General features: G+C 50.5%; 1 protein-coding gene across 1 annotated transcript; it reads left to right on the top strand.

The window, feature by feature from the left end:
• Positions 1-14,451, top strand: LOC126534868 (neprilysin-1-like). Its single transcript, XM_050182089.2, has 3 exons — positions 1-75; positions 7,453-7,554; positions 12,394-14,451. Exons 1-3 carry the CDS (start codon positions 1-3, stop codon positions 14,449-14,451), a joined length of 2,235 nt encoding a protein of 744 aa, XP_050038046.2.
• Positions 14,452-15,124: the final 673 nt, after the last annotated feature.

Below are 15,124 nucleotides of genomic sequence, written 5' to 3'. Positions count from 1 at the left end.
ATGCCACCACCGCCGGCCCACCTGTCGCCGCGCGGCCACGGAGGCTCGCTGGATCGTGGTTGGAAGTCGCCCGCCGTGAGTTCTAACGCTCGGCGTTATTCGCCCTTCCTCCAGCAAGTGGTCTTCTCCCATCGTCTGGCTCCAAAGCAGGACAGTGGCGACTGACAGCCTTACGGTGATTACCATGGCTTTGAATGCCGTTACCACTCTGGATCAATATCCCCTTCCCCACACACGTGACTTCAGCGCTCGTCTCGCAGGAACCAAATCGTACACTAAGACGGTTTTGATGAGCGCATACGACCAAACTCCTGTCGAAATCAGTGACATACCGAAGACAGCAATCACTACTCCATTTCGGCTGTTCGAGTTTCTTCGTATGCCTTACGGTTTGAAGAATGCGCCGCATACTTTTCAAAGGTCCATGGACAAGGTTACGCGCGGACTCCCGTTCATTTTTGTCTACCTTAACGACATTCTCGTTGCAAGCCGCACAGACGAACTCCACAAAGAGCACATTCGCCTTCTATTTGAGCGACTGGATGAACACGGCCTAGTCCTAAAGCGCCAGGAATGCATTTCCGCAGTTCAAGCCCTGGATTTTCTCTACCATTGCATTTCACCCCAAGGCATCAAGCCACTGGAATCACGGGTGCGGGCAATCGCGGACTTTTTCTTTCCAACCTCCTTCAGAGAGGTGCGCGAGCTTCTGGGGCTCATAAATTTTCACAGGCACTTCATAACATCCTGTGTGCAAGTTCTTCAGGCGCATAGCGTACTGCTGCGTAGCGACTCCAAAAAGCTGCCTACCTTCCACTGCTGCTCGGAGAGCACGAACACTCCTTCCAGGAAGAAAAAACGTCTTGGGCTACCGCAGTGTGGCTGACTGATCCGTTGCCCGACGCCCCAACTCGCCTTATGGTAAACGCATCGCCCAAGGCAGTGGGTGCAATACTACAGCAGCACGATAGCACAGACTGGAGGCCGCTGGGTTTCTTCTCAAAGCGCCTGTCATTACAACAAGTGCTGGAGGGCGGGGTCACTGCCTCAGCAGTGGAAGGCTGGCAAGACCATCCTCATCCCCAAACCAGGCAAGCCGCCGAACTCGGACAACCTCCGGCCCATCTCGCTCACGTCCTGTGTGGGCAAGACGTTGGAGCACATCCTCATGTGTAGGTGGCACGATTACCTGGAGGAGTCGGGACTATACCCCACCACGATCATCGGGTTACGGCGTTCCCTCGGCACCCAAGACGCGATGATTCTGTTGAAGAAGGATATAATTGACGATGACACCCTAACGAAAGACAACAACGCCATTCTGGGGCTGGACCTGCAGAGCGCCTTCGACAAGGTGAAGCACTCTGCGATCCAAGCCCAGGTGTCCAGACTCAACATGGGCGCAAGAACGTGCAGTTACATGAAGGACTTTCTGACGGGGCGGACTACCGAGCTCTGCGCCGGCGATCTACCTACGGCTCCAAGAGAAGAGGCTTGGCAGTGTCGGGACCCCCCAGGGCTCGGTCATCTCACCGTTGTTATTCAACGTCGTTATGATCGGGGTGGCCAAGCGACTCTCTCGCGTCGAGGGCGTCCGGCACACCATCTACGCCGATGACATCACACTGTTGGGTCCGGGAGGCAGCGATGGTTACATTGAGAGCACGCTGCAAAAAGCCGTCGACGCGATCGAAGACCAGCTGAACGGTTCCGGTTTGATCTGCTCACCGAGCAAGTCAGAACTGCTGGTGTTACTACCGAAGTACGTCAGACGTAACAAGAGCGAAGCGAGGGACTACGAGACCATCAAGATCGTGACGAGGGACGGCCAAGTGATCCCGGAGGTCGACAAAATCCGGGTGCTCGGCATGATTATAGACAAGCGACGGGGCAACGGCGAGACCAATGTCCGCCTTTCAGCCAAGACTACCAACGCAATACGGCTCATCAGACGGGTCACCAACCTCAAAGCCGGGATGAGGGAGGAAAGCTTGATTCGGCTTGTGCACTCCTTCGTAATCAGCCACGTCACCTACGTTGCAGCCTTCCACAACTGGATGCAATGTGAAAAGAATAAGAACGCCCTGATACGCCGAGCTTACAAGGCGGCGCTAAGACTATTCGAGTTTACGAACACCAACAAGCTCCTGAGCCTGGGGGTACACAATACCCTCGAGGAAATTGTGGAAGGGCAACGGATCGCGCAGATGGAGCGGCTCTCTATGACCGAAGCTGGCAGGCGCATACTTCAATACTTAGGCTTCACGCCCGGGGCGAAAAAGTCGAGTAGCGACGTTTCTGTCCCGGACGGGAGCCGGCGCCGGATTCGGGTAGGCCTCATCCCGAGAAATATGAACCCGGAGTTTAACAAGGAGAGAAGAGCGGCGAGGGCCAAGGCCCTCATCGACTTTCACGCCAAGGACGAGCACGCAAGGTTCGTGGATGCGGCAGAATACCAGGGAGACTGCGCGGCGTTCGTAGCTACCGTCATCGAGGCGTCGTGAGGCGCGACGAGAGCAGCGGCGAGCTTACGGGTCCGCGAGGCCTGTAAGGCGGAGGAGGTGGCCATTGCCCTGGCCATTGCCGACACCAGGTGCCAGACAGACGGTGTTGTGCGATTCGCGAAGTGCAGTGAGGAATTATGCAAAGAGCAAAGTGTGTGGTGAGGCTGTGCGTGTTCTGAGCTTGGCTGACCTGCAACGAGAGAATCGATATATTAGAATCAAATGGTTATCCGCGCACGCGGGCAACGATGCGTCGGAGAAGCACGATAACCACAACGAGACGGCACACGCTGTGGCGCGACCGCTAACCAACCGCGCCGCTGCAACCGACCGTCCAACGTGGTGTAGTGCCAAGGACCGCATGACGACGTTCAACGAGCTTACACAGTTCCGCCGCCTGGCTCGAAGGACTTTCCCACCCCCGCACCCGGGGCTGAGCCGAGCGCAGGCGGTGCTGTTCAGACAATTGCAAACTGGTTCCTTACCCACCCCAGTGTTAATGACTCATCTATACCCGAAATTACATGTGAGCTATGTGTGCCGCGTGTGCGAGCGCGAGAGGGCCACCTTGACGCACATACTATGGGATTGCACCAAGTTCCCCGACGAAGCTTCGACAAGTACAACGATTACGCCGCGACTCTCGGCTGCGGCGGAATGCTGCGACCACGAGAGCCAAACCTGGGTCGTTCAGCAGGTCTCGGTGGCTCTTGAAAGACAAAGGCCGAGCGAAACCGATGGAAGGTTGCCCCTCAGGGTGACCGACCGCGGGAGCAACACGCGCTGGAGTTGAGTAGAGACCACCCGCTGAGAAGACGTCAGGGCCCGCGTCACGGCGCCATTTAGTCATGGTGTCGTTCTGCAGGCGACTACATGAAGTTGTTTCTCTCTATCTCTCTCTCTCAAAGCGCCTCAAGCTCACAGAAGCTCGCTATAGCACCTTCGGGAGGGAGATGTTGGCCATCTATGGCGCTGTCAAGCATTTCCGTTTTTTTATTGAAGGCTATAACTTTTACATTCGGACCTACCACAAGCCGTTAAACATCATTTTAAAGAACAACAGTTCTTCGTACTCAGAACGTGAGCTTCGGTAACTTTCTTTTATCTCCGAATTTTATACGGAGATCCGCCATATTTCGGGACCAAAAATCAGGCAGCCGACGCACTGTCGCGGCTCTGTGGATTTGCAAGCTCTAGCCTGCGGCCAGCAAAACGACCTTTGCGGTCGTTTGCGCCATTTGCGGGAAAAAGGCTCGTCGCTCGAGCATGGGGAGGTGCCGCTTCCCTGTAAAACAACATTGGTCACGTGCGATACATCGCAGGCAGCTCCTCGCCCGTTCGTGCCCTATTAGTTTCGGCAGCCAGTATTTGATTCACTGCACGGGCTGTGAGCCATCCCTACATCAGAGTGACACAGAAACTTATCATAGACCGCTTCGTCTGACTAGGGATCAAGAAAGATGTGCGAAGCTGCGCCAGAAGCTGCCCAAACCGTGAAAGTGACTTGGCACAAGCGTTCAACGGTGCAGCCGTTTCGACTACCAGAGAGCCGTTTCGATAACATGCATTTAGACTTGGTGGGGCCTCTTCCACCTTGACAAGGTTTCGGGTACCTACTCACGTTTGTCGAACGGTACTCAAGGTGGTCTGAGGCGACGCCACTACGAGACATCACGGCCGAAGCAGTTGCGAAAGCATTTGCTGCTAACGGGGGTATCGCGGTACAGTTGCCCTTTGCGAATAAATACTGACCAAGGCCGAAGCTCTCTTTTTTCTGCCCTGGCAAGACTGCTCGGCACGCACCTGCAAATCACTGCGGCTTACCACCCGCTGAGCAACGGCATGCGCGAGCGTCTTCACTGACAACTGAAGGCGTCATTCGCCGCCACGCTCGACCGGCAGCACTAAGTGGAAAGTCTACCCCTAGTACTACTGGGGCTGCGAACAACAATCAAGGATGACCTCAGAGTAAGCGCAGTCGAGATGCTCTATGGATCAGCAATCTGCGTTGCAGGCCAGCTTTTCGCACCCAGCAAGGCACTCCGCCAACAGCGGCGCAGCGCTTAGAGAGGCTACATTCCTGGCTCGACCAGCATCGACCTACACCCCAACGAATCGTCCATGGACAGCCTGTGCTTAGTTTTCTGACAATGGAAACAACCACGTTCTGTCGCGCGACTCTGTCAAATCTTCGCTGACTCCTTCCTATGAAGGCCCCTTTCGTGTGGTTTGGCGTTCAGAGAAAACCTTGAAGGTGGTGGTACGCGGCAAAGAAGGAGACAGTCCGGTGCGGCCACGTGAAACCCGCCTATTTTTAACATTAACGCTTCATTCCTCCCGCCATTCACACCTAAACATCCGGCATTCTCGGGGGGGGGGGGGGGGGGGGGGACCTGTAGCGGCCGTCAGTCACTGTGATTTTTCCCCCGCTTCTATGAAATTCGGTTACCTCGCCTGACCTCCACGCGGTGGTCATTGCCCCTGGTCTTCCTTCAGATGTTAGGTTGCTGCCCGACAGGGGCGCCACCTTTGCCACTCAGCAAACCTGTTTTCGTGTGGAATAAAGCCAGTGTTCTTTTCGTTCTCAACCTGCCAAAACGCGTATTACTTGTTTCCGCTAAACCGAGCTCCCAACAATTTCGTTAGTGCTCTCACTGAAGAGTTTCCAATAACATACTAGAGGGAACTCTGGCGCTGCAGTTGTTGAGCCACAATGAGAATGATAGGAAATACATGGATTTGCCTGATCTTTGTGCTTGTGGATTTAGACGTTCTTGTGGCTTTGTTTATTACGGTTTATATGCCGTCATTGTTAATTTCAGAGTAATCTATTCTCTTTGAAGATCGCAAGACGGCGCTAATGCGCACATTTGCTACGAATTGCAACGATCGAGCATGTCGAGGTGGTCAAATCGAAACGCGTCAAGCGTCTCAAGGCGCTGGCATGCCTGCGATAAATTCCTAAGGGCGTTTCACATGCCTTTTCGACGCATGCTTCCGTGGTGCAATTGTTTCAATATCAGGCTTCTGTGCTAGAGTTCCTGTGTTCGAATCCTGCCGTCGGACAATGTAATGTTTATTTAATCATATATTACGCAGTACATGGATAAAAATAACGAGCTCACAAGCTCACAAAGTCGCGAAGCCGTTTCAAGCTAGAAGGACGAAGTTTAGGCAAAATATGTACTTCCCCATAATTCCCATGGCGGGTCAACCACTCCCATTACAGCTCCCGTAGACACTAGCGCCAGAGTGCTGTCTAGTAATTATTGTATGAAACTCTGTGCTCTCACCGTGAGTCAACCGTGGCACTCCAAGCGCGGCCATTGAGGGAAAGGGAAGCCAGCATCACGAGAAGGCGCCAGCAGAAAGAAAATAAAGCTAATTGTCACTGAGAAGCTGGGGCGAACGCCTGTCTCATGGCTGCGCGCACGTCCCTACAAGTGTAGTGGTCGGAGAAAGGCAGGGGTGAGTCGATAAAGCCGTGGTCATCACAGGCAAAGGCAACCTCACGAGATAAAGCAAATGGGCACAGGGATATGGTACAAAAGGATACTGTGCAGTTCGCCTGCGTAGGCTAGGTTACCATTCGCCACCACCCTGATCTAAATGGGATGGAATTACAAAATTGTCATCTCTAGAAAGCCCCTAACCCCTTCCGTGCTGGTGTTGCCAACAGAGGACATTTCTTGGAATTTCCACACAATTCATGGAAGGAAAGTGAATACAAAACGTGAAACTTTCGACGTGAAGCCAGCATAGTCTTGGGGTAATTGCCAGAAGTCTGTGTCAAGTGGTGCGATACAATAACTGGTCTGCAGAAAACTCAAAGTAAGAAAATAAATACTAGCAGTACTACAGCTCTTTTCAACTAAGGTCATCGTCAAGGCCAAACTTGGGCATCTAGCCCGATAATAGTGTTGTACAATAAAAATACGCTAAATGGCAGCTCAGGAAAATACATGAGCGAAATGATTTTCGCGACTCCTATAATAGCTCATTTGGCGGTGTACGAATTCGACGCCATCAGGGCTCAGTGGTTCTAAAATTGAGATGGGGAGTATTCAAATTGTTTTCTTTGGCATGTATGCGGAAGCGTTTTGTAGAAGCATAAGGGGCATTTTTGTTGAGTTATGTGTATTTACCCGTTAAGAACTGTTATTTATGTTAAAATGTGATGAAACACCATAGGACGTCCAGTGCATGCAGATACTTTGTCAATAAAAACAAAGGAGACTCATTTGACTGGTATGCCTAACCTGTTCGCTAGGTGTAAAAGAAACTGAAAATTGCTTTGAGTAGCTTGGCCTACTAATACCAAGAATTCACAGCGAACCGGGACGGGGTCAGGATGTCTGATCACCTGCGATAAGCTTTTCATTTTTATAATTACATTTTCTTGTTTGAACATTACAAGAGCGAACATAGTGTCTGACGGAAATAAAATCCAACTTTTCACTCCCTACAATATATTATACAAGAAAGTTGTACATTTTTCAGACTACATCACGTCTTTATTCAGAACGTTTGAGCCCTGGTGACGCCATTTGATTCCATATCCGTAATTTTGTTAAATATTGTAAACTAAAAATTTTCATTTGTCTACTGTGCTTCTGAAGACACTTTCACACTAAATATATCAAGGAAAGATAATCTCTGCCTAAAGGAAAACAAAAAACAGGGCCTAAAGGGTTAAACACATGCCCACGTCCTGCACATTTCTCGTTCAATCGTATCTTTTTGTTTCCTCGAATGTATCAATGCCTTTTATTTTTATTTGCGTAGGGTTGTGCTTGCATAAGATGTCCGTCTCACCCGACCCCTTTTGTGGGACTTCCATACATCACAATCTGTACTGCTTAAAAAAAAAGATGCTTGTGTGATACCTCTAAACTTTGATCTTTTCACGCTGAATAAGCTGCGATTTGATTTAATTCCTACTTTGCAGATCTCGAACCCCATAGGTGCCTTCTTCAGTTTAACAAAATGCTCCTCCAGTGGCACATCAATGCAGGTGGCCCGGAGGAGAACCATCAGCACGAAAGGACAGGTGCGTTTTTGTGGCGCTCATCGAGGCGGGTGACCTGAGGGTCACTTGTCAGGCACATGCAGCCCCAGCGAACGCATGCTCCACATTGCTTAAGTCGAGCACAATATGGCTTTGGCTGAAGAAGTTACAAATCAGTAGCGCATACTATAGGGAAGCTGTCTTGGGAAATATGCGGGACTAGTAATTATCTGCGTCTCATTTACGTAACAGTCCTTAAATAACCGCAGCAGACCACACGCACACCTAGTCGTTAGCGAACCTGATGCAGTTCCCAGCGCATTGCTTTAGAGATTATCAGCGCGCCGTCGGCGGCGCTTTCGCGCCCAGGTGCCGAAAGCGCACTGGTGCTGCGCTTGTTTTCAACGTAGAGAGAAACACAGAGCAAAAATTAATTTCATATAATGGCCCAGGAACGTGGATGCCACAAAGTGTAAGACTGCACGAACATATGTACTTTAAAGTTGTGAACCCAGCAGCAAGGCTCTGGACTGGGGGTGTCTGAATACCTAGCCACTTTATTAAATAACGTTTTCTCTCTTTCGCTGGACAGGGTATGGAAGAAGAGGTCAAGCTAAAGCTGAAAACCAAGTATATTGTAATTGGAAATAAAAGAAGGCAGCAAGGAATCTATTAAATTCAGTGCTAATTAAACGGTAAACGCGAGACAAATGCGTTTGCATTACGTCGGATCTGTTTGAGGTCCCGTGTCCATGATTTAAGCCGCACTCACTAAATTGCAAGGGGCAATTCAGGAGCTCACTCGACACACGTCTTGTTTCTCCATGGAGCGAATTGTAACTGAAGGTGGTCTGCAGCAGACCACCGTCCCTTGCACGATATGACAAATAAGTTCTGCGGAAGCCCGCAAGGGAGAGGAAAGTACATAAAAGAAAGAAATTGCCCCCCCCCCCCCCCGAATCGTAGCACGAAGTTACAAAGGAGACCCATTCAGGTGTCTCAGAGAAAGCCTCGCAGTTGAAGAAAAATTCGTCCTGGTTCGAATCCCGGACCACGACGAATTTGCGCGCACTGTGGGGTTCCATGTTATGCGAAGCATTTTGTACGTACCCGACTATGCAGCATTTTTTGGGATTCCGCACACCGTCGCCAGATGAACGAACGTGTTGTGTTTGTGAAAACTGAGGAGTTGCGTGTTGTGGGTCGCGGGCGCACGTGTTTGTGACGCCAGCAGCGCGGCGACGACCAGGTCGAAGACCGTCGTACGGCAGCGAAGGCATATCTGTGCAGGCCGTTCGGCGTGAGCTTACGACATGGCGATTGCTTCGGTTATACGCGGGTAGCCGACGAGCGTAAGCGAGATAAATACGGTTTGAGACGTCATAAGCAGCTACGTCAAGCACACTGGTACGTACCTATATCTATGTCATGTGGCGTATGTTAAAACGACGATGGCATTTATACTCCGGCGAACAAGTGTTAACACATGAGAAACTTGGGCGAACTTGAAGTTTGCACAACGCCGCAGTTTCTAAAATAGCACAAACTGCTACCAAGGAAGTGCTGAGGAAAGCGCCTAGGTCTGGATATACTGCAGCCTAACGCAGCCCTGAAAGCCCGAGTTGTCACATGGAAAGAAGGCGAGGAAGCGGCAACTGGCGAACGCGCTGAGTGTTTCAAAAAGCTGGCTGCTTTTGAAACTAGAGAATTATGCGTGCGATCGCGATATAGCGCGTAGAAAGATAGCAATGCCATTTGTCCAGAGTATGACAGCATTATGCATGCATTGGAAAAGGTTAAAAAACATTGCTCGGTAAGCGGAAGTGCGGTGAATTGGGGAAAATGCCTGGGGTTCTGGCGTGGTGACTGGCTTGGGATGCCAGATATTCTCGGTGACATCAATTTTGTTAACACAGCGGTGTAATATCTAGGGGCACCCTTGCAATACTACAGGGACAATGAACCGTACTGGCAAGAACAGTGGACCGAATCACAAGGTGGAACAAGAGAATGCAATGGTTGTAAATGGTCAATATTTTCCAGAGCAAGTGCCGGTAACTTGTTTCCGGTCAGTGAAACTTGGTACGTGTTACAGGCTCTTCATTGCTCTAAAGTTAACATCCAGAAATTTCCCCGTCTTTTTGCATTGTTCGTGTGGGAATACAAGAGAACAAGAACAAGTCGGACAAACCTCTCTTTGCGCCAGATAATAATCCGTTTTCGTCCTTACGTAAAAGTCCTTGGAAAAGACCCTTTCCTATGCACAATGTGGCAGCTTCGTCTGAGCAAACCACTGCCGTACATTGTTGTATCCGCGAATAATTTGCCAGGAAGCGTACATGACTTTCTAAAAGAAGTAGTTTTAGCCGGTATGCTTGGTTTTCCGCTTGAATATTTGGCTGCGGTGACATGAAAAAGGTTGTACAAGGCCCTATGTGATGTTATACTTCTTATACCTTTGAATAGGTCAAGGTACCCTTTAGGACGAGGGAAAGATGTACTAAAGAGGGTAAATAAAATGATGGTACCTGCAAGAGTGAAAACATTTTTTTTCCAACTACATACATGCACGCTTGCTGTCCAACCTTGGCTGGCAGAAAAGGGCATATACGTGACATGGGGAACGCACTGCATAATATGTAGAAAAGAGGAAACGACAGAGCATGTATTCCTCGGGTGCAGGGACACCGTGTTTCTACGGGACCTTCTGCAGTGTACCAGTAAAAAAGATTACTCTCGGATACCCCAGGCATTCGGTATCTCCCTGTAGAAAGTGAGGAAGGGCCACCAATTGATCTAATCATGCTGATTGTACTCCATTGCATATGGAGGCGCAGGATGGCAGTTGTGCACGCCGATGAGGATGCCTGTTCGGCGCGTCAATACTTGAGAGTGTGACACGTTTTGTTGAAGAACAAAAATAAATAAAAATATAAAGAGATGTGTTCCAGACTGGTTAGCCCATGTAGAGCTTCACTTAGACATAAAACTCTTTTAGAATGAACGCATTGGCGCCAGATGCACTGGTGTTCTTTTTACGCGGACAATGCAAATATCTTTATTTTTTGTTTGTGACGTTGCAGAAACAGGCAATAAAGAAAAAAAAGAAAGAAAAAGTGATCGTTGTATAGTGCTCAGAGTACTTGGCTGCTATGCTCCACGGCAGAAGGTAAATCCCACAATCTGTCACACAAAATTTTGCTTTTATTAAAACAAGGCGAGAAAGAAACCTGCCTATCGCAAAGTGCCAAGAATGACACCAACAATGCTTCGGATTAAGAATATTTGAAACAGCTTCAGAATGTTTTGAGCTCTGCAGTAATAAAGCTCTAGGCTCCTTAGCAGCGTATTTCATGGCGTTCTCCGTGGACAACGCACAAAGATATCAAACAAGTGCTAATTTGATTTCTTCTTAATGCTTGCTGGGGAAATAAAACATTTGTCGTTTAATGACTAATCGCGTTATGGAGACAAAGCTTCGTTGAAGTATAGTGTTTGTTGAAAAATAACCCAGGAAACCTACGCACTTCTTATGAGATGTGCATGCGAAAGCATTATCCAATTGAGCGCAGCTGAGTGGTCCTTCGAGTTATGAACAGCTCGCGGGCAAGCGAGCGTGTTGAGACGCTTGGCCAACACTTCCTAGATGGCACAAGGCTGGTGCACTTGGATCCGTGCCTGACGGCCGTAGGATCTACTGGGTATGTTCCCGAGCAAGCCGCGCTGATTTTCACGTCGCCGCTTTCAGCACGCCGGGTTTGGCAATGAAAATTTTTGTTCAGTTAGCATGACGTCATAAAGCAGAGTGTACAGTCCCGCTATCCAGGAGCGTTGGCACGTTTTGATTTGGCCTTACCGAGGCGCAGTTGGAACGCAGATGAGAGCTTGCGCGGGCAATGAACGCAAGGACGACACAGGCTTCCGAAAGCGAGCATGACGTGGCGTCACAACAATGCCCTCTCCCTTCTCGCAACACCTGTCGTGCTATTGCAGCAGCAGGTGTTCCCTTTCGGTCTCTTCCCTCCGTCGAGACGTGCTCGTGACCTGGCGCCGCAGTCAATGAGAATATAGGTGCCATCTTTCGCTTGTCCAGACGAGAGACACCGGCTTTAACTTCAATGAGCAATTTTATGCTCTCGCATAAAAAAAAATATGGGACTTGGTTAAAATTCAAAGCTTCAAGTGAATTGGGAGCACGGTAATACGCATGCTGACGTCGGAGCCATTACGTCACTTGTGGGAATTCTTACTCTCAATGAGCGGTTTTGTAATTCTCGCTGAAGCTTCGCATACGCATATGGGATACCCTCTTATCTTGAATCTAAGTTTTGAAGTGTCTCTAAGTGCGCACTTGTTACCGCGGGGGCTTTTCTTGCACGCTGTCTCACATATAACGGAGCATGCGCAAAAGCTGTTGGGGTTGGGCGCACAGCTTGTGTGAAAGCTTTAGAAGAGTTTCGAAGAAGTTCTACAAGAGCCGCAAATACATCTTTGGTGGAAAATCGTTTCGAGTCAAGAACGAGGAGCGCACGCTGGGCGCTGAGGCCTTTTATATTTGAGCTAACTGCTTCACTGGAGCTCGGCTGTGCAGCGTCGCACAGGGCTTTCCTCTTGCAATGCTGCCTTTGGAGGCTTATTTTGCCAAGAGTCCACCCTGTATCCCTTGTTCTCGCTGAAAAGGGTGCGTAACATTAACGACGTTCAAATCCAACGCTCATTGTTTGTTTTTCGTACCGGCCTATGGATTTGACGTTGTTTGAGGACTTTGTCCCACCGCGCGCTAATGCCAAGCCAAAGAGACTCTTACATTACTGTGGAGCTTGGAACCTGACGTTTTACATTCCTAGAGCCATGGTTTAATTATGTCAACCTCTCTCGCAGCACGTCGAAGCGAATGAGAAAGCTCAAGCAAAGACCATGCACCGCGGCAAGGTGATCATGCTGGTGGTCGTCCCAGCGCTGGCCCTCTTGATAGCCGCGGTCGGGGCTTTCATCTACGTGATCACCCTGGAAAAGCCCGGAAAGCGCGTGGACACGTGCAGGAGCGATGACTGCGCTGCCTTTGGCCAAGAGCTAAGCGCGGCCGTCAACTGGTCGGTCGACCCGTGCCAAGACTTCCACGCGTTCGTGTGCGGCGGATGGAGCGACCCCAAGCGACGAGAGACGACCGAGTCGCGTATGGTGGCTGCCGCCTTGGATCTGGCGATCGGGGAAGCTAAAGCCGACCTGACGTATCGCAGCAAGGCGACGCAGTTCTTCGAGAGTTGCACCATGGCCGGTAAGTGGGCTCAAGAGAACCTGAAAGAATTCGCGGATCTCCGGCACTCCTTGGGCCTGCCCTGGCCCGAGCATAAGCCCAGCGGCGCAACGCACCCGCTCGACATCATGGTGAACCTGGCGCTGAACTGGGAAATGAACTTCCTTTTCGACCTCGGCACCGTTACCGTAAGGAATTCTACCGCGCTGCTCGTCTCCCGCGGTCGCCTGGATGCCGTGTGGGAGGAGAAGTTCCGCAGTGTCAGGACGGTCAAAGCGTACGAGGATTACGTGAACGGTTACTACAAAGTCCTCAACACCAACGGTGCGCAATCTGGCGTGGGAGCAGCTGACCTCCTCGACATCGAGACGGCCTTTGTCAACGCGAAGCTCGAGTTCCTATACGACACTCCTCGGCAAGAATGGTTCGAAGTCGCCGCCCTGGACTACAAGACGCCGTCTGTTCCGGTGGGCACGTGGCTCGCTCTTCTGAGGAAGCACGACTGGCAGTTCGTATGGACCGGCGGGGACACCGCGATTGTCGAGGATTGCAAAATATTGGAGAGCATCGACAGGCTGCTGAAGGACATGAACCACGACAAGCTGATCATCGGGCTCTCGTGGTTGTTCATTCAGACGCACCTCTGGGCTGTTAATGGGGATCCTTCACTAAGATTCGGCGGCATCTACAAGAACCTGACACAGATGAAGGAGCGCGGCTGCATGGAATACGTCGAATCTCGTCTAGGGCTGCTCGGCTGGGCGACGACGCTAACCGAGCGCTTCGGCACGAAGGAGAACCGACTGCACATCGCCAGTTTCCTGCAGCGAATCAACGGGCAAACGAAGAACCTAGTAAACAAGCTCAGCTGGATGGACCACGATAGCAAACAGATGATCTTCTCGAAGCTGGACAAGATGACCCGCACCATACTGCCAGGGGACAGCTTCTTTGACGCTAAGAAACGCGATAGGCTGTACGCCATCTTTCCTGAAATGCGCGGCAAGACCTTCATGACGAATCTAGTCAAGACGTCCGAGATCTACCGGGCGCTACGCAACCACAAATACTTCGAGGACGTGTACAGCGTTCGCATGTTTCCCCGGTTTGGTCGCGAGCGTTACCTCTACATGCCAGACTTGATGATGCTCGCGTTACTGAACCTGAGCCCGCCGATGTACTACAAGGAGGCGACGCTGGCGATGAAATACGGTGGCCTAGGCTCCTTCGCGGCTCGACAGATGGCGAGGACATTCGACGATATCGGCGTAAAGGTGGACGACTTAGGCAAGCACCGACTGTGGCTCGGAGCAGAGGCGGCAGAAACGCACGAGATTAAGGCCAACTGCAAAGTCCACTCCGGCTCGGACAGCTCGCTGTGGCGCCCGATGCGCGCGCTGCCCGTCATGTCCGGGCTGGAGATTGCTTACGAGGGCTTCTTGGCGGCCGTGGCAGTTGACTTTCGAGCTCTGGACGACTTCAAGGTGCTTCATCTGGAAGCGTTCACAGACTTCCAGATCTTTTTCCTGGCGCACTGTTACGCAGTGTGCGCAAAGCGGCCGCAAACCATGGGCGATGACTGCAACGTTCCGGCCAAGAACTCGCCCGTTTTCGCAGAAGTGTTCCATTGTCCCGCGAACGCGCCCATGAATCCGCCAGAGAAATGCACTTTTTTTTACTAGTAAACAATTCCGGCAGTTGTAACGTTTTTAATGTGCGAACGCCGCCCACGTCGGAGAGTTTAATATGAATGGCGTCGGAGCGTCGCGGAAGCTGCGCGCCTCAAAATCGAGTGGCGCAGTGGTATTTTACATAGAGTTTCGTACAATAATTACTAAAGAAAACTCTGGCCCTACACTCATTGTACCACCATGGCAATGATGGGAAGTACATTGATTTGTCTGATCTTCGTGCTTGTGGATTCAGACGATCTTGTGGCTTTGTATATTACGCTGTCTTATTTTCGTAAATTTCAGCGCAATGTATACTCTTGGAAGTGCAGAAGACGCCGCGAACACGCACAATTGCCGTTAATGGCAAGGATTGAGCTTGTCCAGGTGGTCAAATCGAAGCGAGCCAAACGTCTCAAGACACTGGCATGCCCGCGATAAATTCATAAGGGCGTTTCATTCACTTGTCGATACACGCGTCCGTGGGTTAATTGTTTCAATATCAGGGTTCCGTGCTAGAGTTCCTTTGTTCGAATCCTGCTGTCAGACATTTTTAATGATGTTGTTAGTAATTTATTGCGCAGTACATTATTGAGAATCACGAGTTCACAAAGTCGTAAAGACGTTTCAAGCAAAAAGGACGAAGTTTAGGCAAATCCATGTAATTCCCATAATTCCCATGCTG

Source organism: Dermacentor andersoni, chromosome 7, assembly GCF_023375885.2.
Source record: "Dermacentor andersoni chromosome 7, qqDerAnde1_hic_scaffold, whole genome shotgun sequence".
NCBI classification, from domain to species: domain Eukaryota; kingdom Metazoa; phylum Arthropoda; class Arachnida; order Ixodida; family Ixodidae; genus Dermacentor; species Dermacentor andersoni.
This window is presented reverse-complemented; position numbering and strand designations above follow the sequence as displayed.